This window comes from Sorex araneus, chromosome 2 (genome assembly GCF_027595985.1).
Source record: "Sorex araneus isolate mSorAra2 chromosome 2, mSorAra2.pri, whole genome shotgun sequence".
NCBI classification, from domain to species: domain Eukaryota; kingdom Metazoa; phylum Chordata; class Mammalia; order Eulipotyphla; family Soricidae; genus Sorex; species Sorex araneus.
This window is the reverse complement of record NC_073303.1, coordinates 206,644,549-206,671,045: the sequence shown is the minus strand read 5'-3', so window position 1 is coordinate 206,671,045 and position 26,497 is coordinate 206,644,549. Positions and strand designations below refer to the sequence as shown.

The window sequence follows — 26,497 nt, the reverse complement described above, 5'->3', positions numbered from 1 at the left end:
ATTGCCGGGTGCGACCCAACAATAAAAACAAAACAAAACAAAACAAAAAAACAGAAGTAATCTCTGAGCATCACCGGGTACAGCCTCCCAGAAGAAAAGAAAAGAAATAAGAGAATAAAAGGAAGCCACGGGGACAGACAGTGACTGGCTCAGAGACTGGCGGGAGGGAGAAAGCGGGACACACTCGCGCACAGCCCACCGGGGGGGACTCACCAGTAGGTGCTGTAGCTGCTGCAGTCCATGCACACCGTGTGCTGGGCCCGGTCCTGCTTTTCCGGCTTCTTGTGATTGGCTAAGGGGATCTGTGCATCTTCATAATGTTTTTTTGCATGGCCATTCACATACCTTTTAAAAAAATCAAATTGACATTTATTTTAACCTAATTATTGCTTTGGAACTTGAGACAGATGAGAGAATTAGGTGTTAATCACATCAGGACAAGAAAGAATTCCTCCTTTATAAAGCCACTCAATCCTGCAACGAGCACAGTCATTTATTCATTTAGTCAGCCAAATACTTTTTTTAAAAAAAAAAGTTATTTCTTGCAGTCAACTCTGATAGTTAACTTTAACCCATTCAACACAAAACTAAGGTCGAGCAAGGAAAGGAATTATCTGTGCAAATTAGTTTCAAAGCCCATTGCTCTTGCTCCCCAATCCCTCTGCTGGCCCTTGCTCTAGTGCTCAGACTTCCCCAGGTGTCGGGGACTATCGGAGACAAGCTCCGTGAACGCAACCACTCAGCCACTGCACAGGGCCGGGGTTCTGCAGAAAGGGCTACAGAAGCGGGGTCCTCTTCTGTGGCCTTTCGATCTCCTGGTACTGAACTAAGTCATCGGCACACGTGGGCAGGCCTGTGTGGAGAAGCAATTCAGACAGAAGGTACAATCATCTGAAGCTTAGGGTAACTGCTGGTTCCTTACATGGACAGAGATACTTAAACAACTAAATGAATAAAAAGTTGTTGTGGTTACTTTCCAATTCGTGTTCATTAAGCACGACAGCAGGGAAAGCAGACTGAAGAGACACAGGGTCCCGGTGGGAACAGAGCGCCAGGTCCCCATCCCTGCGCCTCGGTTGGGAGGCACAGCGCCAGGACTGCGGCGTGAGACTCCCCAGCGCCCGGAGAAAGCAGTCAGCCGCAGAGCCAGGCCTCTCGGGGAAACTCAGGGCAAACCAACGGTGGTCGGACTGCACCAAACAGTCTGCTCAGAAAGCGAAGGGGACACTCTCATCACTTACCTTGGGGGAGGGCGGGTCACTGAGCAGCCCCACCCCAGGGAACCTGGAGGCACTGGGGTCACGACCCTCAACTCAAACCCTAACCCTGTCCAGACACCACCCAGCAGACACCACAGACACTGGCATGTAAATGGGCGGTCAGTTCACAAAGTAGACTGCAGCATTTTAGATTTGGGTTTTTTTTATTTGTTTGTTTAGTTTTGTTTTGTTTTGTTTTTTGCTTTTGGGGTCACACCCAGCAATGCTCAGGGGTTACTCCTGGAGGTGTTGGGGGACCATATGGGATGCCGGGGACTGAACCTGGGTTGGCCGTGTGCAAGGCAAATGCCCTACCCGCTATACTATCACTCTGGCCCAGACTGAAATATTTTAAAATAAAATCATCAGGAGTATTAATTTAAAAACAAACCTGGGCTCAAAAGCAGGCTTTGTCATAAGCTGGCTATGGGTAAGTTACTTAACCTCTGTACAATTTCACCTGCAAAATGCAATAGTACTTATATCACAGTTACTGGTGATAAAACAACTATGGCTCAGAATACAAGACTGATTTAGTAATTATATTATTTATATTTTTCAAATTGATCTTGTAATATATTATTTATATTTTTCCTTCAGAATACAAATAACCTAATTGCTTATGAAGTGATCACATTAGGTAACTGTAAAGTGATCATATTAAGCATACACATTAAGATAACATAGGTCAAGAAAGAATATTTAATTAAAAAATTAAACCCCAAGACATCATCTAGTTTCATTATCTAATCAGCTCAACTTCCTAAGCTTATATTTATTTGTTCCATACCATGAAAAGCACTAGTGTATTTCCAAGGAGTACCTTCAAAATCAAGAAGAATACTAAATAACATTAGGAGAACTGGCCTTTCGCACAAGCCACTGAGTCACCATACTGTCTGCAGTCTTCAAAAGTACCATGTTAAATGGTTACCACAACGTAACGTCAGCAATATTCAGACTAATATTTAAAAACTGAAGTCGGGGCCAGAGCGATAGTACAGCAGGTAGGGCCTTGCACAGTGCTGACCCAGGTGTGATCTCCAGTACCCCTTCCGGTACCCTGAGCCCACCAGGAGTAGCCCCTGAGCGTCACTGGGTGTAACCCAGACACAAAATCAGAAGTTAGGAGTTAGCAGTTATGTATGAACTAGCTAACATCAGAGAAATTACTTCTCGACATTTTGTTTTTACTTTAACTGGACAGATCAGCCTAAAAATGGGAAAATATTAATACACGTGTCACAGGTTTCTAAAAACAAGAGCAAAACGTTTAAAGCTGGCTGCCACAGAGGACCAGAGAGCTGCTGACAGGCTGGTGCATTAGTTCAAGCCCGCAGTGAGGGGTCCTCAGAGCTGCAGGGAGCCCCTGAGCACAGCTGGGTGGCGCCAAAACAAAAGGGCTTCCAAGGCCAAGGCCTGAAGACCTAAGGAATAGGGAATTCAGACAGGCTAATGAGGGACAAACTACATGTGAAAGAGCATTTCATTCAAAACTTCCCTGCAGTGCTGGGACACAGTTGGACTGAAACCCAATCATGGAAAACTTCAGAACTGTGTATCCCATGGCCATTCAATGAAAAAGAAAAGAAAAAAAAAACTTTTCTGCAGACGACACCCTAAAATAACTGGAAAAAAAATCATGATTTTGGCAATTAACCATGATTACATGATAAAATTAACTTATCAGTTACACAAAATGAAGATTCAGACACAGACTACTCACTATCTGTCCGATCGGCTTCGTATCTGTCTGAAATGATGTCTAATTTTAAGATTCCTGCAACTGGGAACACACTGCCAGTAGTCTGGAAGTGTCTCCATTTATTTTTCTAAAACCTTCTGAGAGAATTGTTAGTTTCTCGCTATTAAATACATTATTCTCTCAATTTTTAAAATCTGTGGTCTTTTAAATACATTATTCTCTCAATTTTTAATAATTTGTGGTCTCTTTTGTTGACTATGCCCTTCAAGAATTAGGTTCGAGAGCACTGTATATAGCTGGAGAACAAAGCTAAATTAATTTTATTGCATTATCATTCTCACCTCTCAAAATCTAGGAGAGGAATCTGTCTCTTCAAATGCAGCATTTAAGTGCTTCTACTTTTCTTCTTTATTTAAAAAATGTTATCTGTACAAAGTACTTTCAGGTTCCCCAAATCCTAGAGATTTCAAAACCACAACAGCCACAGTTAAGATACGAAGTTAACATTCTCCTCGGGTACTCTACAGTGTACATGACAAAAAATTCGATTTAGGACTTAAAATGTGAAAAACCAAAATAAATAAACAAAGGTGCTTTCTTCATGCAAAGGGATCTTTAATACCATTGGAGAAATAGTCCAAATACAAATATTGTATTTATACAATACAGATTTCAGCGTATATATAATATGGCATGGTTTCCCATATCCCTGGAGTTAATCGATTAATTTCTGAAGTAAATTCAAAGTGGTTCTAAGCTAAATGAGCAACAGCAGTATTAAGGTACACTAATGCAAAGGTTGCTACTCATTTGAGTTTGTGTTAGAATAAAATTATTACTATTTAAATAAACATTCTTTTTGAAGCCAAGAACCAAGACAAAATGCTCAGGTTTGACCTGAGTTGGGGGGTTGGGGCTGGTTTAAATCCCTAGAAAGAAAAAAGGTATTAATGGAGCAAGGAAACACAAGGTGTGTAGCAGTTAATAATTAACTCCACAGTGAGAGAGTTTGCAAGGGAATTCATTCTCTGTAAAGAGTTCTGTGCTTTTTTTATTCTTTTTGGCAGAATGATGTGGTATCTTGTATCTGGCCCTTCGGCAGTAAACGGGGCTGGTGATGGGGAAGCCGGAGGCGCCGAGACGGCCCCAGGCCTCGGCCTCCTCAGAGCACACCAGTCAGTGGCAGCATCACCTGAGCACGTTACCTGACTACAAGCATTTTCTTAAATAGTAACAAAAATAGTTAGAGAATCCAAAACCCAAAGATAACCTAACGGGTCTGCAGAGAGCTCAGCAGGTGCCACACGCTCTGCACGCAGAAGCCCTGGCCTGACCCCAGCACTGCACTGTGACCTCCGAGCACTGTTGGGGCAAGGATTCACCGCCTAACCCAAGCACAGAGCCACTGTCAGGACGGGCCCCAAAAACCAAAACCAGGGGCTGGAGCGATAGCACAGCTGGTAGGGCATTTGCCTTGCACACGGCCAGCCAGGGTTCGATTCCCAGCATCCCATACGGTCCCCTGAGCACCGCCAGGGGTCATTCCTGAGTGAAGAGCCAGGAGTGACCTCTGAGCATGGCTGGGTGTGACCAAAAAGAAGAAGAAAAAGAAAAAACCCAAAACAAAAATAACAGGAAAAAAAACACCCAAGGACACTGCATCCCACTGTTCCTTGGGCGGGCAGGGCTAGAGACGAGCACAAGTCTCCGAGCAGAGCCGTCTGAGTCCCCAGAGCGCACCCACAGGCTGACCTCACAGTTCTCTCACACTACCTTGCTGACTGACTGTCACTAGCAGGCGCCTTGACCCGGGCAGGGTCACCACCTGCCCACAAGCAGGCTTCCCTCTCGCTGGCCAGGGGCTCTCCCAGGAGAGGGAATCCCAGTGTGAAGCCATGGGGTGAAATCAACCCCAGCAGTGAGGCTTAAGGGTGACCGGACAGGGCAAGCAGGGTACAAGTAGTAAGCGTGTCACCTACCTTCCACAGTGGACACTTGAACAAGTCAAACAGACCCAGGGGCTTTTGTTGGACCGGCACACTAATAAAGAGAAAAATACACAAGATGCCAATTGTAGCAGGTTATTTCCCAAAGCGTCCCCTAGTCCGCACACACACACCCTGAGATCACGCCCGAAGCTCCAGGCCCCACCGGCCGCAGGAGAGCCGCTGGCCCAGGCTCCCCAGCCGAGAGCTGGGGTGGGGACGGGACAGCTGCTCAGCGCACGGGTCCAGCCAGAGCCACACACGCACGCACTCTTGGCCCATCACTCGGTCCTCTCCGCCGCTCCCCAGCCCGTGGCCGGCAGTAGTACAGGCCACGCCGGGAGGCTCCGGGAAGCACAGGCTCCTGGCTGAAACCCCAGCACGTGGCCCCAACACTGCCAGAAGCGACCCAAGCACTGTCTGTGGCCCCCAGCACAAAACATGATCAGAAGTCTCCATGTAATCACGGGTGCTTGCCATGCAGATCACACACCGCTGCGCGGAACAGCCCTCGCTCTGGGAGTGCAAGGCAGCCTCGGGTAACGGGGAAGACTAAGCCTCGAATAGAACAACTGCGCGTAATCCCTTCTGGGTACGACCACGTCAGTTACTACAGGGGTGTGGACTAGCTTCTGAATACTGATTACAATGCTGCCCGCTCAAAACAAAAGCCCCATTTTCCAGGTTGACTTTTAAAGGGAAATAACATTTTACAAATCACCTGGAAAGCATCTCCCAGGTTTCCCATTCTCCGCCAGAGTGGGAATGAATGTGTGCATTTTGGGGAAAGCTGTGTCCTGCGCGACCCCAACACCACAACTACCCCAGTCAGCCTCAGAGGGGCAAAGCGAACCCACACCCAGGGTCCGGAAAGACCCACTGCTGGACACAGGAGAGCGATAAACACCTGAGGCGCCCCCGTCGCCAGTGCCTGGTCACCATGGTAACGGGCTTTTCCCATTGTTGGGTCCAGTCCGGGCGTCAGGGCCCCCTGGCTCTTCCTGGCTCTGTAGTCGGTCCCCAAGCACAACCAGGGGTCGCTCCTGAGCACGGAGCCAAAGTGCCCCCCCAGAAAACCAGCACAGGGCCCGAAAACCAAAAGGAAAAACTAAACAAAAGTGGAAATAAGATAAATCAAGTGCCCTGAAAAGGAAACTTTAATAGAGGTTTATTATTAAACCCAACAAAGATACTTAATTACAGTACCATTGTGTGACTTGCTGTTTGTAACTAACCGGGGCACAAATCATGACTTTCCAAGTAAACCTGTAGACCTCCCTCTTTCCAGCACTCTCCAAACATTTCACGCCCCTGCAGGACACCGGCCAATCCCGTCGAACCCTGGCAGTGAGTCCCCAGTTCTCTCTCCTTCTGCATGGCCCTTCCTCCCGCTCCTGAGTCCGAGGTCCACCTGCTGACCCCTCACCAGGAGTTAGGCTCCGGCAGGGTCAGTCGGCGCGTGTGTAGAAGGCAGAGGAAGCCACGCGGCACCGGGGACGTCCCTGCCGCAGGCCCACGCGGCTCCAGCCACCCGGACGCCCAAGGGTGCCTGACCAAAGCCCCCGCTAGCCCCGCCTTTCCTCACCTCGTTCCGCGCTCACACGACTGCCAAAGCCCTTCCTGAAGAAACCTGAGGCTTTCGCTCAGGTCCCATGTCGCCATACGCAGGCCACATTAGAAACTCAATGTTATTCATGTTATTAACATGTTGTTAATATGTTGTTGCATGTAAGCCACAACATAGAAATGCAGAGAAAATGCCTGTCCGGTAGCTAATAACCAGTGTGAGCAGGCCCATGGAAAGAACAGTCTTCGCCTTTGATCTGTGCCGCGCTGTGACATCTGGCTTACCACAATGCTGCGGCAGGTCGGGAGAAACTGCTCCTGAATCCCCTACTCCCCGGAAGCACACGCTCTGCCCCCTCCCCTGCTGCAGCCCTGCTGTCCGTCCAACGTGAAGACCGTAGCCCTCGAAACACAAATTCCGAGGGGAAACCAAGGCCCTGCCCGATGGAGAAGCCCAGGCCCACAGCCAGAGAAGGGCGGACGCCCGGAGGGAGAGCTACAGAAGCTGCGATGACGCTGACGAGGTCACGGGAAAGCGTCACAGAGCCAGGGCTGAGATCACAAGACCACCGACAGCGCGAGGCCTTCCTGCGACAACCCCCAGACGGACAGGCACTGAGTGAAGCAAACCGCTCAGTCAAAGCCGCTCCGCTTCCCCCCGCCCCTCCCGCAGCCCTTCCCCCCAGGAAGGCGCCAGGCCCAGGACGTCTGGGGGTCTGGGACCGTCCTGCTCCACACGGCGCTCCCCGGACCCCTGAGCTGGGCAGAAAGGGGAAACACGCTTTTCGTTGTTTATTTTGTTCTGGTTTTTTCTTTGGGGGCCACGACCAGCCGTGCCCATGGCTGACCTCTGGCGGTGCTGGGGGACCACGTGGGGTCCGGCTCTGCTCAAGGCGAACCCCATCTCTGCATTTACTCTCCGGAGGCACCATTCCCTTGAGCCTACCACTCTCGCCCCCCACTCAAGCAAAAGGAACCAGAATGTATCTATAGTTTTGTGGTTTTGGGGGGGGGGGGGGAGTGAGCCACATTAATTTGTTTTCAAATAAAACAAAAAAAAGAGCACAATTTATTTGAGCAGATATTCATAGTCTGAAGAATAATCTCAGGGACTGGAAACTATACATACTACAGCTCTGTTCCTTTAGTAAGTATCTTTTGCTCTTAGAGAAAAAAAACTTAAAAAAAAACTACCTTAGTACGGAAAGAAAATGGCTGTTGAAGAGTTTACTTTTTTTAAACTCAATAACTGTTAAATAATACAATAGGTTATCACATAAATGGAAGAATACTAAAATAATCTTAAAATCAGTTTTTTTAGGAGCCAGGACTATGCCTCAAAGCAAGTAAATGGCCGGCCATGTGCAAGGCCCACAATTCAATTCCTAGCATTACTTGTCCCTTGAGCAGGGCCCGTTGCAGCCCCCAAAGCCCCCAGTACCCCCAGGAGCCAGGAACTGGCCCATCAACACAGACATCAGATACAGTGGGTCCTGAGACCCTTGCATCCCTGGGTGTGGCCCCTGTCTTAAAACATTTTATTTTAATCGTGTTGCAGGAAAGTCTAAATGCAGTATCAACTGAAAGATGTGTCTCAAAAGTGTACCTGCAGGATGGACACAATTTCCACTGAAGCAGTATTAGAAGTTGCTAGGCTCTTATAAAAGTCTGTGTGAATTATAACAGCTGAAATGTGAAATGCTACGTATTTCATCGTGCGTGAAATATCTTAAGTTATGAATATACGGCCTACCCACCAGCAAAACAAAAATAGTGAATTAAAAGCTTTCGTTTCAATCTCAAATGCTGCTGAGAAAGAAGCGGGTGAGAAAGGAAAACTGCAGAAGGTCAAAGAGATAAGCCCTCGAGCCCTGGGGCCTCTCTGTTCCACTTAAGGGCGTGTCAGGGCCAAGCCCTCAGGAGCGCATCTCTCATCCGTACGCTGACCACAGCAGGGTCTCCGCAACCACATCTGTCTGTTCTCACTTTGATTCTGAAATGCCTCTGCTCCCTCTGCTGCCTGGCGGGCGCCCCCTCCTCTCACCTCCATTCTGCAGCTCGGGTTCGAGGCTGGGCTCGGGCAGCACAGGGGGACAGGTGCCACCTCGCCAACAGGCCCTGGACGCACGCGTCCTCCTGAAGGCCCCGCAACACTCCGGGGCAAGGAGCCACGTGACCGAGACCACAGTGGCTCCGTCCCTACACCCAGACACACAGCTGGGCACAAAGTCTGGGCTGTCGAGAGTGACAGGGCAGCAGAGTGCTGGCGAGCTCTGTCCGTGCAGGGACTTACGGGCACGACTGTTGCCAGCGGGGGTCAGGAGACACGGCGCTAATAAGACTGAATGCCATCCGCAATGAAAAAGGTCTTGCTACACAATGTGGTTCGATGTTCTGTGTTCGCTACAATACACCGAATAATGTAATCTACACTTGATACCAAGGCCTCTCGACAGGTTTTACAGGAGTCGATTGTTTTGCTATGAAATGTCACGTACAACAGCTATAACTCAGTCACTGTCCGACACACCCAACAGTCGGGGTGCACAGCACTGCCAGGCCGGCCGGTGTTTATAGGAGGGTGTGTAGCACAACACTGTCCCACCACAGACCCAGAAGACCCACAGACCCACAGACCCAGAAGCACACCCCGTCACCACTGCTCAGCCGCACCTCTTGTCACGGGAAAGAGCCGCTCCCAGCCTGACTCTTCACTCGCCCGGGGTCTCGCTGCAGGCAGCCCCTCCGCACAGCACCGACACCGCACACCCATGGGGGAAGCCCGACAAAGGCTGCCACGGCCGGTGAGCATCGGAAGAGGCTCAGTACGTCCTCAGAGCAGACTCCGGTGACACCAGTCTGAGGAGCTCTGTGAGCTCAGAGAAATCACGGCACAAGACCAGCGTGAAAGAACGACGAGCAGAAATCAGGGCCCCGCTGAAACAGAACCCAACCGGGCGACTCCACGGCCACGCCAGGCTCCAGACAAAGACCGGAGGCAGAGCCCGGCCGGAATCAGCAAGACCAGCTCCCCACTGCCCGCGTCATGGGACTCCACGGGACCAGCTCTGCCAACTCCACGTGTCGGTGTCACACACGGTGATGTGGCTGTGTCAAACACGGAAGGCAGTGCCTGATCGCCGGGACACAGCCACACGCAGCACCGGCCCTCACACAGCTTAGCTTCGAGGATTGACACAATCCTCAGCAACGCTCGGGCAAACCTCAAACAGGCAACGTGACACTGTTAAGGTAGTAACTGCAAGGCCAGTTAGCATCCATCATCTCACACGGGGACCAAAGCACGGGCTACTTTCCCCTGGTGAAATGGAAACTGGTACGCTCTCTTAGCGACCCCAATAGCCAGCCAGCAGGACTGACCGACTCCTCCTTCGGGAGCACCCACATCCCTCACTGCAAGCCTCCCACAGCCCTACGCCCACGGCAATCCCAAATTCTGAGTCGAGACCCCTAAGCAAGTGTCGGGCTGGAGGACAGCACAGTGGGCAGGGCCTTTGCCTTGCACATGTTCGATTCCTCTGTCCCTCTCGGAGAGCCTGGCAAGCTACTGAGAGTATCCCGCCCACACGGCAGAGCCTGGCATGCTCCCCGTGGCGTACTAGATATGCCAAACACAGTCACAACAAGTCTCACCATGAAGATGTTACTGTTGCCGGCTCGAGCAAATTGATGAGCAACGGGATGACAGTGAAACAGCGAATAAAGTGTCCCTGGCACTCAAAGGAACTCCCTTTCTCCTCACTAAAGTCTGTGAGACCTGGTTCCTGGTTCCTTTGCCCTGGACAAGGGATTCTTTTAAAGAATCCTGGGAAACCTCAAGATATGCGTACGACTGGGCCTGAAATAAGAATACACACCAAGAGCAGAGAACTGCTACAGCTGATTCCAATTCTCTCTCAAGAGTTCTGACACCCTCCTCGGCCATCCTGACATGCAGACCTGTCTGACTTCAGCCCCTGGGCTCGAGAGCTCACCTTCTAACCACGACCCCGGGGCTCATGAGGAAGTGCTCACAACTGGAGAGCTGTCCCACAGCCGCGCAGAAAGGAAGGGCACACCACAGACCTCTGCTCCTCTTCCTGGCCGGGCCAGGCTGAGGCCCTGCTCCAGTGCCTCTGCCCCCCCCCCCCCCCGGGCAGGAAAACACTTCCCTCTTTAACTATGAAACACCCGAGGGACCAGATCACTCCCCGAGGAATTTTGTCACTCTGTAGATTCAAAAGACGTAAGCATCAGGAACCAAAAGTCTTTCGTTTATATTTAGCTTCAACATTATTTTATTCTGTGATCTTAAAGAGTTGGTCCCACAATTTACAGGACAAGTAAGTTATTTCATAACCTAAGAACTAAAAATATATTACAGGAATAAAACTCTAGGATGGGTAAATTCTGGTGCTTGTTACTAGACAGCAACAAATGTCTACATACCGATGAGGATGATGAGGATTCGTTTCCAGAATACTGTTTCTCTTAATGTATGCTTGTTAGAAGGAATCAGTGTGAGACCCTGGGTTTGCTCTTCAGCATGGATGGGGGGTGGGGGATGGGAGTGAATTACAACTGGCAGTTTCTTATCACAAAAAAAAAAATCAAATATATGACTCACATTTAAGTCAGTAAAAAAAATATTTCAAAAAGTCCTTTCTCCGATGAAGGCATGAAATTTGCTCATAAATGGACAGACCTGGAGAGTATCATGCTAAGTGAAATGAGTCAGAAAGAGAGGGACAGACAGAGGGACTGCACTCATCTGCCGAGTATAGAATAACATCACAGGAGGCTGACACCCAAGGACAGTAGATACAAGGACCAGGGGGATTGCCCCATAGCTGGAAACCTGCTTCATGAACGGAGGGGAGAAGGCAGCTGGAATCGAGAAGGGATCACTAAGAAAATGATGGTTGGAGGAACCAGTTGGGATGGGAGGTGCATGCCGAAAGTAGATAATGGACCAAACACAACGACCTCTCAGAGTCTGTGTTGCAAGCCATAATGCCCAAAAGTAGAAAGAGAGTATGGGGAATATTATCTGCCATGGAGGCAGGGGGAGGGTGGGAAAGGGGGGGTATACCTGGGATATCGGTGGTGGGGAATGTGCACTGGTGGAGGGATGGGTGTTTGATCATTGTGAGATTGTAACTCAAACATGAAAGCTTGTAACTATCTCACGGTGATTCAATAGAATTAAAAAAAAAAATCCTTTCTCTGATCTAAATTATATTTAAAATATTAAATGAGGTTAAATACTCAGGAACTTTTTTCAAATTTGATACAACTGCTAAATCACCTTCCCATCAGTATCATTAAAATGTTATATGCTAAATGAAATACTTTAGGAAGCAAAATGTATTTTTTAAAAAATCTTGAAATACAGCACAGAATGTTAGACAACTTAGTATGATGCTACTTCCGATAAATCAAAGCACAAGAGCCGCTTAAATTTCAAAACCATGCTGAAACCTACCAGTCTTAGAGGTATAAAAAAAACATTAAATCACAAATCAAATTAACAAAATACACCCTGAGTGTTCTATTTCATTTAGTGCAGTCAGTATATGTTCAGTATACTGATTAATAAAAATATGAAAATTTACACCAAGGAGGAAAAGACTAGGCTCTGTATGAACTTTCCAGTATCTGTCATACTGGGTCACAAGCTGTCCCTTCATGGGGGCGAGGGGTGTGGAGAGGGGTCACACTCAGGGATGCCCACCAGTCATCAGATAGGAAGTTAACATCCAAACACATAAAGCAATGGTAGAACTCTAACAACCCATCAAAAAATGAGGGGGAGAGATGAATAGAAACTTCCCCAAAGACACAACAAACGGCCAAAAGGAATACGAGAAAATACTCAGCATCACTCATCACCGAGGAAATGCACCTCAAAACTTTCATGTAGATGCTCATGCCAGTGAGTCTGGCACTCGTCACGGCGAACCAAAGCAGCAGTGCTGGGTGGGTGTGGCTAAAAGGACCCCCACTCACTGCTGGGAGGGAGTGTCCACTGGGCCAATCTGCTAGGAAAAACAGTGTGGACATTCCTCAGAAAAACAGGAATTGAGCTCTCCATAAAACCGGCAATTCCACTCCTCAACATTTACCCAGAGCCAAGAGGAAAATATTCCCAGAAGATACCTGCAGCCCCATGTTCACTGCAGCCGGAATCTGGACGCAGCCCAGTGCCCGGGAGCAGGGGCCTGGGCAAGGAAAGGCCATGGCACACAGAGGCAGTGACACACGGGGCCCTGGAGTGGAAGCGTGAACTGGCGGCTGTGTGGGTACACCACCATCACTGGCTGTGGGAACACCACCGTCACTGGTGCGGGTACACCACCGTCACTGGTGCGGATACACCACCGTCACTGGTGCGGATACACCACCGTCACTGGCTGTGGATACACCACCGTCACTGGCTGCGGGTACACCACCGTCACTGGCTGTACCAGACTGTGCTGTGTGTAAAGTGCAATCACTAGCAGGATTTGGGATCCTAGACTAAGTCCCTCCCTCACTGTGGAGTTTCCTTTTTATTCCCTCTACTTTCCAACAAACCATTCTACTAAAAACAAAAAAAAGAAAAAAAATTGCATTGTAAACCACAGTGGCTAAATTTTTTTTAACTTTTTTAAAAAAAACATAGAGCCTGGCAAGCTCTTCGTGGTGTATTCCTACGAAAAACAGTAACAATGATGGGTCTCATTCCCCTGACCCTGAGAGAGCCTCCAATGCGGCACCATTGGGAAGGACGAGTAAAGAGAGGCTTATAAATGGAAAACAAATTATCAAATGCTTTCTTTTCAGCAGATCGACTTTAGGGGAGAGAATCTTTAAATCAATAATAGTGAGTTTTTTGTTGAAATATTGAATGTAATCAAAGTAAAGTGAAAGTAAAGTGAAATTTACCAGTTATACATGCGGGGTGGGGGGCTGGGGAAGTGGGGGGAAGGGCGGAGGTATACTGTGATTCTTGGTGGTGGAATATGTGCACTGGTGAAGGGATGGGTGTTCGAGCATTATATAACTGAGACTTAAACCTGAAAGCTTTGTAACTTTCCACATGGTGATTCAATAAAAGAATAAATTAATTAAAAAAAAAAGAGAGGCTGCTAAAATCTCAGGGCTAGGATGAATGGAGACGTTACTGGTGCCCACTTGAGCAAATCGATGAACAACGGGATGACACTGATACAGTGATAGTAATTGGGAAGGTAAGAGCAGGCAAATTATAAAATTTTTATTTTAATATTTGACACAATATTTTAGTATTTTGTTTTCTTTACTTAACTGATTATATTTAATTGTAAAGTATGCATAATATTTCTTTTGTTACATTTATATTTTAACCATATTTTACACATGTTGTTTTAATATTAATAAAATACCATTTTATGGTATTATAAAACCATATAAATATTACTGGTCAATCAACAAGTTAAAACTTTTTTTTTTTTTTTTTGCTTTTTGGGTCACACCCAGCGGTGCTCAGGAGTTACTCCTGGCTCTGCACTCAGGAATCATTCCTGGCGGTGCTCGGGGGACCATATGGGATGCTGGGAATCAAACCCAGGTCGGCCGCATCAAGGCAAACGCCCTACCCGCTGTGCTATCGCTCCGGCCCCAAAACTTTTTTTTTTTTAAACTAAATCCCCGTGAGATGCAGTTCCAAAGCTGTTCGTGTCTGGGTCTCAGCCACACAGCCCTCCCTTCCCCAGGGCACATTTCCCACCGTCAGTGTCCCAGTTTCCCCCTTCCTCCTCTGCAGACCCTCCCCCCCTCCTGCCCACCCCACTGTAGTCTACAATCCTGCTGCTGAGTGTCACCCCGGGTACCTCCTTCCCTCCTTCTAGCACTCAGTTCTGGTCCGGAGTGGTCATTTCCAACTGTCACTGTCACGGTGCTCCCTCCTCCGTCCCAACTGCCTCCCCTACCGTCTGTGGCGAGGGTCCAGCCACAGACCCTCCTGACCAACCTCCTGACCCTCGTTTCCACTCTCTCTGGCACTCTTTTCCTGTTACGGTGGGTGTGTTTAAATACTCCACAAATGAGAGCGCTCACTGTTACGTCTGTCCCTCTCTCTAACTCGCTTCACTCAGCATGACACACCCTCCACGTCCACCCACGTATAAGCAAATTTCATGACTGCATTTTTCCTGATGGGTGTGTCGTGTTCCACTGTGTAGATATACCATGATTTCTTCGTTCAGCCACCTGTTTTTCAGGCACTTGGTTTGTTTCCAGATTCTGGCTATCTCGAACGGCGCTGCAATGACCACAGGAGTGACCACAGGAGTGCAGATAGCTTTTCTGCTGTGTGTTTTGGGCCTGAGGGCATATTCCCAAGTTAAAGCTTTTAATTTTCCTGAAGATACTCAATAATGCAAATATATATTTGTATAAGACTTAAATATGGGCTGGAGCGATAGCATAGTGGGGAGGGCATTTGCCTTGCACACACCCCTCCGCCCCGGCTTTGATTCCTCCGTCCCTCTCGGAGAGCCCGGCAAGCTACCCAGAGTATCCCCCTTCCCCGCCACACAGCAGAGCCTGGCAAGCTCCCCATGGTGCATTCGATATGCCGAAAACAGTAACAAGTCTCACAGTGGAGACATTACTGGTGCCCGCTTGAGCAAATCAATGAGCAACGGGATGACAGTGACATTTATGAAAAGTAACAAAAAAGGGGGCTGGAGCTATAGAACATTGGGTAGGGCATTTGCCTTGCATATGGCCACCCCGGGTTCGATTCCCAGCATCCCATATGGTCCCCTGAGCACTGCCAGGAGTAATTCCTGAGCGCAGAGCCAGGAGTAACCCCTGTGCACTGCAGGGTGTGACCCAAAAAGCAAAACAAACAAAAAAGTAACAACAAAAAAAAAAATAAACCCAAAAACCAGCTGACCTCGTGCCCGCTGCTCAATCCCAGAGAGGCTGCCGCTGGCTGACAGCCCTGGGCCTACTCGAGCAGGAGGCCGACCCCCCCTTGCCGGGTGGGCTTCAACAGGCCTGGCCCAACCTGCAACATGAACCCACACCACTGCTGCTGAAGCAGATCTACTCAGCAAATTCCATGCCGCTCTGTGACGCTTCCTGTCGTTCTGCGAGCACGGGCAGAGAATAACGAGAGCAACCCCTAACTTAATCCCTCGGCGTCTCCGGGGGGCCAATGACAAAGCCTCAGCCCCAGCACAACCAGAACACCAGGAAACCAACGGGGAGAACATGGGAAGTCCAGCCAGCTCGATGAGCAAGAGCAATTCTCACGAAGACAGGAACAGCAGCAGCCAGGGGTGAACCCACCGACAGCACCGTGGGGCCGAGGATGCCCGGTGACCAGGGCAGGGCGGCACAGGCAGTCAGCAGAGCACAAGGACGCCAGAGCGTCAAAATGAAAAACATGACTGCAGTCAGAGGGACGCGGATGAGTAACATTGCAGGTGACATACACATACAGATTTGAAAAGAAAGAAGTCAGTAGGAGCTCCCAACAGCGGAATAACCGCAGCTGAGCAGAAGGTCGAGGAGCTCCAAGGTGAGGAGAATCTGCTAGAAAACGGCGGAAGACAGAAAATAGCTGGAAAATAAAATGAACAGCAGATCCACAACTGAATCTCGGGAGAGAGCCACAAGCCGCAGAGACGCCTCTGGGCCCCAAAGTCACACCCCGTGAAAAAGTTACCTCCAGCTGTATCGCCCTCTTCAAAATTTTAGAATTCCTGGAGCATTTGCAGCCACACGATACCTCATACTTGACACCACGCGTGTACCTAGAGTAGCACACCACAGCTGATGAAGTGTGAAGAAGAACCAATCTCAACCCCGTAAAACCGAGAAGCAAACAAACACACAAACATATGTATAATAGCACACAAAGGTTCAACCTGTAACAAATGTTAGTAATCTCTTATACAAGGGCCTAATGGCTATGGGGAAAGATACAACCACCTTCACACACCTTCCTTTAAGGAAACCTCTTTGGATCATTTAGGTGGATTATTCATAACAAGCAATAGTAAATAATTTATTTAGTACCAGCTTTTGGGGCAGGCTCAGGTGGTGGTGAGAAAATTCAAGATAATGGTGGTGGGAAGGTACAATGGTGGTGGGACTAGTGCTGGAATACTGAATTTAATAAATTATTGTGAACAACTTTTAAAAAATTTTATTTCTAAAACATAAACAGCATACTAGAGAACTACGGGATGAGTTCAAGAGGAAGAATTTAGAATCAGAGCCCCTGAAGAACAGGAGATGTGATGAAGAAACAAAGAAATCATCAATAAGAACCTCCCAGAGTTGAAAATCACAGGCGCCAAGACCCAAGAGGTCTGAAGGGTCCCAGTAAAAAACAGACCCAACTAGGAAAACTCTAAGACACACTGTGCTCAAAGTGACAGAGCCCGAGGACAGACACAGAATACTGGGAGCAGCAGGACTGAGAGAGGAACTTGGGAAGGAAGCCCGTCAGATGCACACGGGTCTGGCAGCGAGACTCCGAGAGGCAGGAGCGCACGAGGGGACACGGTGTAAGAACTCGCTGAAGTGAGCATCTCGCCGGGAATATTCCAGCCAGACTATCCCGCAGGCTTGCCGGGGCTTCCCACAAGCTTCAGGGACAGGCAACGCTCAGGGAGTTCACAGCCTGCAACCAGCTCTGCAGGAAGCTTTCGAAGAGCTCCGTGAGGGGACAGGAGAAACCTGCCTTGGCGTGGCACGAGCACGGCCCTCACTACTCACCAACGTGCACCAGGTTGTCCTGCGCTGCATCAGTAAGGGTGAAAATACACGGCGATCACCACAAACGGACTTTTATTGGTGTATTTTCAGATCCTTCTACCTGCCGTTACTGTGAGTTTTACTGGACTAAGTCACACTAGGCCAAGCTGCCGTGATGCCTGCGGGGTGGGGGGGGGGGGAGAGGGGGAGAGGAAACTGGGGACACGGACGGAAGGAGGGGAACTGGCTGTGGGGCTGGTGTTGGAACACTGCGTGCCTGAAAGTGGTTGCCTGAGACAACTCTCCTATGAACAACTTTGTAAATCACAGTGTCTGAAGAAATAAATAAAAGGATTAAGCCAACAGAACATTTTTTTTAAAAAAAGAAGAAACAGAAAAAACTCACCCAAGTGACATTATTGTTACTAGACATACTGTTTAAGTTATTGTCCATATACAGATAAAAAAAACTGCAAATGAATGTTGTTCATGATAAGGCACTTTCTCCACAATGGTACAGGTCAGCAGCTCTGGAACTACTTTCTTAGACTCTGGAGCTGAGCAAGTAAGAATATGATAAAGATGGTGGGAAGCAGCTTCTCACACCAGAACATGTGTCACAAGTATGGGACGAGACAAGACTAGTCTTGTGGTGCTGAACTGGAATTTCAGCCATCAGTATGAGTCAATAGCCACAGAGTAATTAGATGCAAACATGCCTACTTATGTTTCCTCTCTCATATCTGCTACCTAGAGCGGTGGCTGGTCCCGAGTACAACACTAGCCCAGAGAGAATCTTGCCCTCCCAGAAAGCTAGGAAGGGCTCAAGGAACAGAAACACATCAATACTATGGCCCGAGGGGCTCCCACTGGACCCATCGAAGAAACGTGTAGTTCAAAATTAAAAAAGAACGTCATATAATAAAACAACCATAGACCCATACTAATGTCACAAATATAAATCGGTGGGAAGGGAAGGAAAGCTCCTCACAGCAGCGAGTATAACTCAAACAGCTGGAGAAAATGAGTGAGGTGACCACCACCATCTCACGACATCCCAGTGACGACAGAGTCCGTGGAGAATCAGCGGGCAGGCCGGGATGCTGTTCGGAGGCAGAGTGCTGGCCTTGCACATGTGAAGTCCTAAGAATGCGACCCAAAAAAGGGGGGGAAACAGGTCACGTACGTGGCTCATTGGGCAGCAAAAGCACATGCTTCATATGCATGCAACCTGGGTTCAATCCTCAATTCCTAGCATCCCCCCCAAAAAAAATATCATGGGGGAGAGAGGTGGGTACACTGGTGACGGGTGTGGTGTAGAATGACGTGTGTGAGTGACCATCACTAACAGTACTGTAAACCACGGAATACCAATTTTAAAAATAAACCAGAGTGGGGAGCTGGAGCAACAGTACAGCGGGCACTTGCCTTGCACACAGCTGACCTGGGTTCAATCTCCGGCATCCCATCTGGTCCCCCAAGCACTGCCAGGAATGATTCCTAAGTGCAGAGCCAGGAGTAACCCCTGAACATTGCCAAGTATGGCCCAGAAACAAAAAAAGAAAGCAAAAATTACTGAGGAACGTAAAATAGTAACTTCACAATGGATTAACCTAGCAAATATTGCCTTAATAAAAATGAAGCTAACATCACTAGAAATGAGGTAATCTGAGAACAAAAACGTTAGGATTTTAGAGAAAACATATTACTTTTATATTATTCCTAGCCTAAACATATGCATCAGTAAATGTGTGTGTGTGTAACCTGAATCTAATCTGAGCATGAGGAAACATCAGAAACACTAATACTGAGATACAATCTATGACACAAATGGCCCATATCCTTCCAGCATGGCACAGTGCGGGAAGGGACCGCAAAGGGCCAGCGCCTGTCGTATGTGTGCGGGGGGCCGGGGCTCAGCCTCCTGCTCGGGGCTCCCCTGGAGACTGCCAGGGGGATCCCTGAGCACCGCCACGACCGGCTGCCTGAAAACCAGCAAGCGCCTAACCCGGACACTCTCTGCAGGCCCACGGCGGGCTCTGAACAAACGGAACAAGACAAACTCAGTCACAAACAAGTGGGGAGCAGACAGAGGGAGAGAGTGTGCAGCCAACTCGAGCACCACGCAGGGGCCCTCGAGCACCACCAGGAACTTCTGTGACCTGCACAGAGCGGGCTTCTGCACTGGGAAAAGAAATGACAGTGAAAGACATCCTGCAGGAGGGAGGAAAGCGTCTGCACCGCAGACTGCTGACCTAGGGGCCGCTGCCCAACATGCATGACGCACTGGCAGAACCCAACAAACAGTCCCACCAAAAACCGGGACATCGGGGCAGGGGCAGTAGGACAAGAGGCAGGGCACTTCAGCCAAACTGGGTTCTACCCCCAGTGTCCCCGATGCTCCCCCGAGGCCGCCAGGAGTGGTTCCTGGGCACAGGGCCAGGAGCAAGCCCCAGTGTAGCCCGGTGCGGCCCCAAACAAAAAACAAACCAAAACAGGAGATAAACAGACACTCTCTCAAAGAAGATACAGGTACGAGAGAGTGTTTATCACCAGTGACTATCAAGGAAATGAAACCAAATAAAGTGAGAAGCCAACAGAGCTGACGGGATGCAGGGAAGAAGACCGTACCCTGAGGAAGCCTTCCTGGAGAACGGCAAGGAGGCACCAAAAATTAAAAATAGTCCCTACAAAACAATTAGGATAAATAAGAGAGGTGTCCTAGGAAGGAGCTTTGCAGAGGGGGAAAAGGTCCTAAGAGACCACCTGTCTGCGTAAGTGCTGGAAAAATAACATTCAGGGGCTGGAGCGATAGCACAGCGGGTAGGGCGTTTGCCTTGCACGTGGCCAACCCAGGTTCGAATCCCAGCATCCCATATGGTCCCCCGAGGACCGCCAGGGGTGATTCCTGAGTGCATGAGCCAGGAGTAACCCCTGAGCATCGCCGGGTGTGACCCAAAAAGCAAAAAAAAAAGAAAAATAACATTCATTGGCATCTGGCAGGTACACCTTGGAGAAAACGTACAGAAGGCACACTAACCTTTCTAAAAGGAAATTAGTAACTCAGAGAAAATTAAAACGCTGGAAGACAAAGAAGAGGGAGTCAAAATACTAACAACCGCTTGTTATCTGTCAGGAGCGGGCCGGAGGGGTCACAGCGGCAGCCAATGGCCGTGGTGCCGATCCCTGGGACGGGGACGGGCCCAGGCTCTGCCAGGGGCTCTCCTGACACCACCAGGAGCGGCCCCCAAGCGTGTCCCAGTGAAAAACAGGAAACGGACGGGGATAGGCAAGTCAGGCAACCTCACGCCCTCGTCTATCACTGCCAGGTACTCGGAGATGATGCCTGCAGTGGTCACGTTAGCGTGACGACAGAGTCAGCTACAGTCAGCTACACGGCACACACAGAAGCATGCAACACGAGAGGAAGCTAGAAAAGGGTTAAGATCTTTAAATGGCTGTATCATTTTTTTAAATTTTACCGATGCCAGGCGAGTGCCAAGAGCTGATCCCGCGCCCTGCCCCTCTGAGCTGTACCACTGAGCCCGTCCCGACTCCTGGGTGGCTGCGGACGGTAAGACTGCGTAAAGACAAGCCTCCCGATCTTAAAGCTTTTAAAAAATAAAGGCTTAAAAAAATAAAAATAAGAGTTAAATGCATGGTTTTATTGTGGGGGTGGGAGTGGGCCACCCCCTGGGGTGCAGGGACAGGTCAGCCGCATGCAAGGCCAGCATCCCACCCACTGTGCTATCACATGACTTGAAAACCAATTTTAAATAGTAAAGTGAGGGGCCGGAGCGATAGCACAGCGGGTAGGGCATTTGCCTTGCACGCGGCCGACCCAGGTTCGATCCCCAGCATCTCATATGGTCCCCCAAGCACTGCCAGGAGTAATTCCTGAGTGAAAACCTGGAGTAACCCCTGAGCATCGCTGGGTGTGACCCAAAAAGAAAAAATAAATAAATAAATAAATAAATAAATAAATAAATAAAAATAAATAGTAAAGTGAACGGCTAAAATACATATTCACACTGACAAGATCGTCAATTCATAAATGTGCCTATCTTGATTTTTTATCTTTAAAATTATGTCTAGGACCAGATCAGTCCTAGGAAGTGAAGTACTTGCCGTGCCTAGGGCTTACCCAGCCCAAACCCCTGGGGCCACAGGTGGTCTCCACACTGCGCCAGGTGTGACCCCTGAGCACAGAGCCAAGACTAAGTCTGAGCACCCCCAGGAGCGACCCCCAAAACCAACTAAAAATGTATTATGTTCAAAAAATGTACTGTTGCAACAGCGATTTGTAACTTGGGACCAGGCATCTCGTGAATTCCCCGTATTACCCAGGCTAATTTGCAAAGCTAATGCTGTGTATCTTGCAGGAGAAAATGCGGCTTCAAAGCCATCCATAATCTGTTCTGTACGGGAACAGACCCGACACCTACGGAGCCAGCAAACAGGGGACATCTGGCCCCGCTGCCTCCCGCACGGAGCAAGGCTGGCCCAGACTGCGCGGACCTCACCAGGCAAGCTTTGGATTCTGTTTTGAAACAGATCTGGGAACTCAGCTTGCAACACCAAATAAAAACAACATATGGAAACAGTGTAGGTGAAACTACAAAATTCTCCAGAAACACTAAACCTCAATTCATTCCACCACAAATCAGAACGATTTTGTTAAAAAACAACTAATTACGCTATATGTAAACACTCTAAACAAACAGCAGAAACACTGAACTATGGTCCTCTCTGTGTTTAGCTTTGTTTTGTTTTGCTTTGGGACACGAATGTTCCCAGCAATGCTCAGAGGTTACACCTGGCTCTACACTCAGGAAGTTCCTCCTGGTGGTGCTCGGGGATGTTGGAGATCAAACCTGGGTCGGCCAAGAGCAAGGCAAGTGCCCTCCCTACCGTATGAGCCTCTGGAACTACGTCTGCTCTCACCTCCAAATCACTAAAGCCAAAGCAAATAAATCAGTGTCAAAATGTTATTGCATTTGCCTTCAGAAGAGCAAATACAAGTCACTGGAGAAAATGTACCAGTTTATACTGTTAAAAATAACCTGCTCTAGGAAGCTCTATGAAGAACGAGAATTCTGACATTCAATCCATGTAGAAGTATAAGCAAAAGCTGATGCAATGCCATGCCTCTGCCAACATTCTCAGCGAGTAAATTCAGTATTAAACAGCAACGGGATCTTCAAAAGGAATTAAACGTCATAAATGTAAACAAGATACAACCATTACTTCTTAACAGCAGAGGGAATCAGGAAATGGATAAGCACATGATTTCATACGCTTCTGTATGTGCCACTTCCTAGACTCGAACCAGCGGTCCATCGTACAATGCAGCCCACCTCCTGCAGCTATTGCCTTGGCACTTAGGGAGAAGTAAAATAAAATATGCGGCTTCACAAATATTTAGCTTGGTTATTTTCTTCCCCCCCCCCCCAAGCATGGCAGAGCCTGGCAAGCTACCCGTGATGTATCTGACATGCCAAAAACAGTAACTACAGGCTCTTCGTGTTCCTGGGGCGAGCAGATGCCATTGGGCTACACCAGCACACGACAGGGACAAATGAGAGGTTACTGACACCTGCCGGAACAAATCAATGAACAACAGGATGACAGCGATACACTGATTTGGGATAACTTTTTAAAGGATGATTTTGATGCTATGTTTAGATGCAAGCAAGACTGCAAGTTTCTTTAATAAAAATGCCAAGACAGTAAACAAAAGCCGTGAACCACACTCACTACAAATTCAAAGAAATGCTAGATAAAAGATATTTAAAACAGACAAAGATAGAATTGCTGCTTGTCTGGGGGCCACACCCAGCAGTGCTCCTGGGTTCCTCTGACTCTACACTCGAGGCCACACCTGGCAGTGCCCAGGAGCCCCCGTGGGGTGCTGAGGGTGGGAGAGGGAACTCGGGCTGTGGCGAGGCATGCCCCCGCCAGCCGGGCCACCGCTCCAGCCCCTGACAGGGAAACATTTTAAAGGAAGCAGTACCTTCCACAGACCAGCAAGACAGGCGCGAGTTACACGGATCTCTAATAAACTGACTCAGGAAGAATGCTCTTGGTATCTGTTACAGGCCTGGAGCAACAGCACAGCGGGGAGGGCGTTTGCCTTGCATGAGGCCGACGTTCGATTCCCAGCATCCCATAGGGTCCCCCGAGCACAGCCAGGAGTGATTCCTGAGTGCAGAGCCAGGAGTAACCCCTGAGCATCTCCAGGTATTACCCAAAAAAAGCAAAAAAAAAAAAATCTGTTACATAGTATTTGTGCGCTCTACAGCGGGAAAGAACTGTGCCACCGGCCCGCGCTGCTGTGCCAGGAAAGCCTCCGTTCCTCTCAGAACTAATGGAACCACTATGAAAAAATGAAAGAAAAAACATAAACTTGGCACAGTCATCCTCTGCTCAAAGAGGCCAAATAAATATCTAATATCTCTGAAAACATGCTGTATTTAGCCAAAACTAAAGTGTTTGCATTTGATTTATCTTGGGCACTCACTCAGCAGTGCTCAGGGCTCCGTCCTGGCAGGGGCCAGGGGTCTGCACACGAGGCCTCACCACCTCTCTGGCCCAAGACTCTGGAACCCTTTGACAACCAATAAAATCTCATCCACAGTGAACACTAGTGCAGACTTTTGGGAGGAAAACAAAACAAAAAAATGCCTTAAAAAGTAAAAACGTGGGGCTGGAGCGATAGCACAGCGGGTAGGGTGTTTGCCTTGCATGTGGCTGACCGGGGTTCGATTCCCAGCATCCCATATGATCCCCTGAGCACCGCCTGGGGTAATTCCCGAGTGCAGAGCCAGGAGTGACCCGAAGAGCAAAAAAAAAAAAAAAAAAAAGTGAAAACATAGTGAGGTACTAAAGAGACTACCCACAGAGTATTTTTTTTTTTTTTTTTGCTTTTTGGGTCACACCTGGGGATGCACAGGGCTTACTCCTGGCTCTGTGCTCAGGAATTACTCCTGGCGGTGCTCAGGGGACCATATGGGATGCTGGGAATTGAACCCGGGTCGGCCACGTGCAAGGCAAACGCCCTCCCCGCTGTACTATAGCTCCAGCCCCCCCCCCCCCCAGAGTATTTGAAGGGACTAAGACGAAAACTGACGCCATTAAGCATTCAGCATGATCATGTACAAACGCTGTGCTGGGACACAACTACATACATGTAAGACGGGGCCTGAGTCCCTAGGAATACAGAGCAGTTTCCCCAAGGTAACAGCCTCACTGATACGACTCAGAGTAACTCCGATGAAAATAAAGACAATCTCAAATCCAAGAACACTTTCCTGCCTGACACTAAAATGGCAATAAATCAATCTGTCAGCCCTGAATCTCTAAGTTCTACAGCCGTTCTGGTCTTTTTCTGTGATTTTTGTTTTGAGGAAATGCTTGCAGGAACTCGGGGATTCCAGCAAGACAAAAGCCAGGCAGCCCTCCTGCAGGGCAGCCCCGCCCAGCCCCTCAGGGGTCTCCAGCCTCAGTTCTTTTTTAAAAAAAATGTCAAGGGTCAAGAGGCGGAGCTTACCTTGCGTTAGAGGCCTGGGTTAGAGTACCAGCGCTGCAAGGGAAAAAAAGTGAAAAAAGAAGAAGAAAAAAAGTGACTAAAGCTCCTCCAAAAAAAAGTAATACAAATTTAATGGGACTGGAGCGATAGCACAGCGGGTAGGGCATTTGCTTTGCACGCAGCTGACCCGGGTTCGATTCCCAGTATCCCATAGGGTCCCCCGAGCACCGCCAGGAGTAATTTCTGAGTGCAGAGCCAGGAGCAACCCCTGAGCATTGCCGGGTGTGACCCAAAAAGAAAAAAAAAAATACAAATTTAAAATGTCTAGTATGAGGGGCCAGAGAGCTAGCACAGGGTTAAGGTGCTCGCCTTACATGTGGACACCCAGCAAGTCTCAGCACCACAGACGGCCCTTAAGCACTGCCAGGGCGACCTGAGCACAGATCTAGGAGTAACCCTGAGCACTGATGTATGTTTCTCCCAAACAAAGCAAAACAAGGGGGCTGGAGTGATAGCATAGCGGGGAGGGCGTTTGCCTTGCACGTGGCCGACCCGGGTTCAAATCCCAGCATCCCATATGGTCCCCTGAGCACCGCCAGGAGTAATTCCTGAGTGCAGAGCCAGGAGTAACCCCTGTGCATCGCCAGGTGTGACCCAAAAAGCAAAAAATAAATAAATAAATAAAGCAAAACAAAAAAATACTCAGCTGTCACATCAGAACACTTCTCTAACACGCTACTGCCAGTAATCCCAAGAAAACACTCTACTCCAAAAACTTGTTTCCTAGAATTTGAACATGATCTTCAAAATCTTTGATCAAAATATGACAACCCCAAAATTGCGCAACAAATGCTGAAAACAAAGGAGCTGGACAGTAACTCATTACTTTAAGAGAAAGAACATTTTCAGTAAAGTGTAAGGAAGCTAAAATTATAAATGTATTATTCTATAGCCAGTTTCATTAACCTGCAGTGACATGACAGCTAACTAGAACGATCCATAGGGTTGCAAGTGTTCAGGATGGGTCAAAGAAACACAGGCAGGTGATACCTACACCTGCCTATTTCTAAACCCAGCCTGCCTTTCTTAAACCCAGCAAGAGCAAGTTTAAAATGTTAGACAAACATCTCAAAACTGAAAACGGCCATGACAGAGCTTGTCGATCCGAACACTGGGCAGCTTCCAGGTAAGATCTACCTTGTCAGGATATATTCTCACCCAGATATCAGCTGGTTCTTCTTACAAATAAACTCTCCATCCCCTCCTCGAAGGGGCCTGGGAACATTTAATTAGCTATAAATCATTAATCCACTTCAGGCCGTTTATCTACTCCAAACACTCACAATAAACTTCATCTTCCAAAGTCCACTCCGACAAGCTCCGAGCATGTGAAAGTGCCTTGGGCAGCGCGGCGGCACTCAGCTCGGCTCCGCTGTCCAGCGTGCTTCACGTGCTTCACCGGAGGGGACGTGTTTCAGCTCCAACCCAGGGATAAACTTTTTAAGAAATACTGACTGGAGGGGCCCGGACAGTACCGCAGGGCACTTGGCATCTGCCGCCCCCCTCCTCCGGGTCCCACCGGGAGTGACCCCCGAATGCAGCCAGGAGCGAGCCCTGAGCACCGAGCGGTTGCAGCAAAGCAAACAAATCAAGAAATATAATAAAAAATTCTCACAATAAAACTAAGTGGAAACGACAAAGCCCAGAAAGCTCTCAG

The 26,497-nt window shown here is 48.6% G+C and overlaps 1 protein-coding gene across 3 annotated transcripts in view; it reads right to left on the bottom strand.

Moving 5' to 3' along the window:
• Positions 1-26,497, bottom strand: part of USP3 (ubiquitin specific peptidase 3) — a 92,797-nt gene that overhangs the window by 58,643 nt on the left and 7,657 nt on the right. For 2 of the 3 annotated variants that reach the window (XM_055126067.1, XM_055126069.1), the window contains exons 2-3: positions 4,944-5,004; positions 214-345 (exon numbers count right to left, since the gene is read on the bottom strand). In XM_055126067.1, the coding sequence (XP_054982042.1) occupies positions 214-345; positions 4,944-5,004 (193 nt within the window). Of the gene's footprint in view, positions 1-213; positions 346-3,305; positions 3,422-4,943; positions 5,005-26,497 lie in introns of all 3 variants that reach the window. The other variant, XM_055126068.1, reaches the window with a different exon arrangement.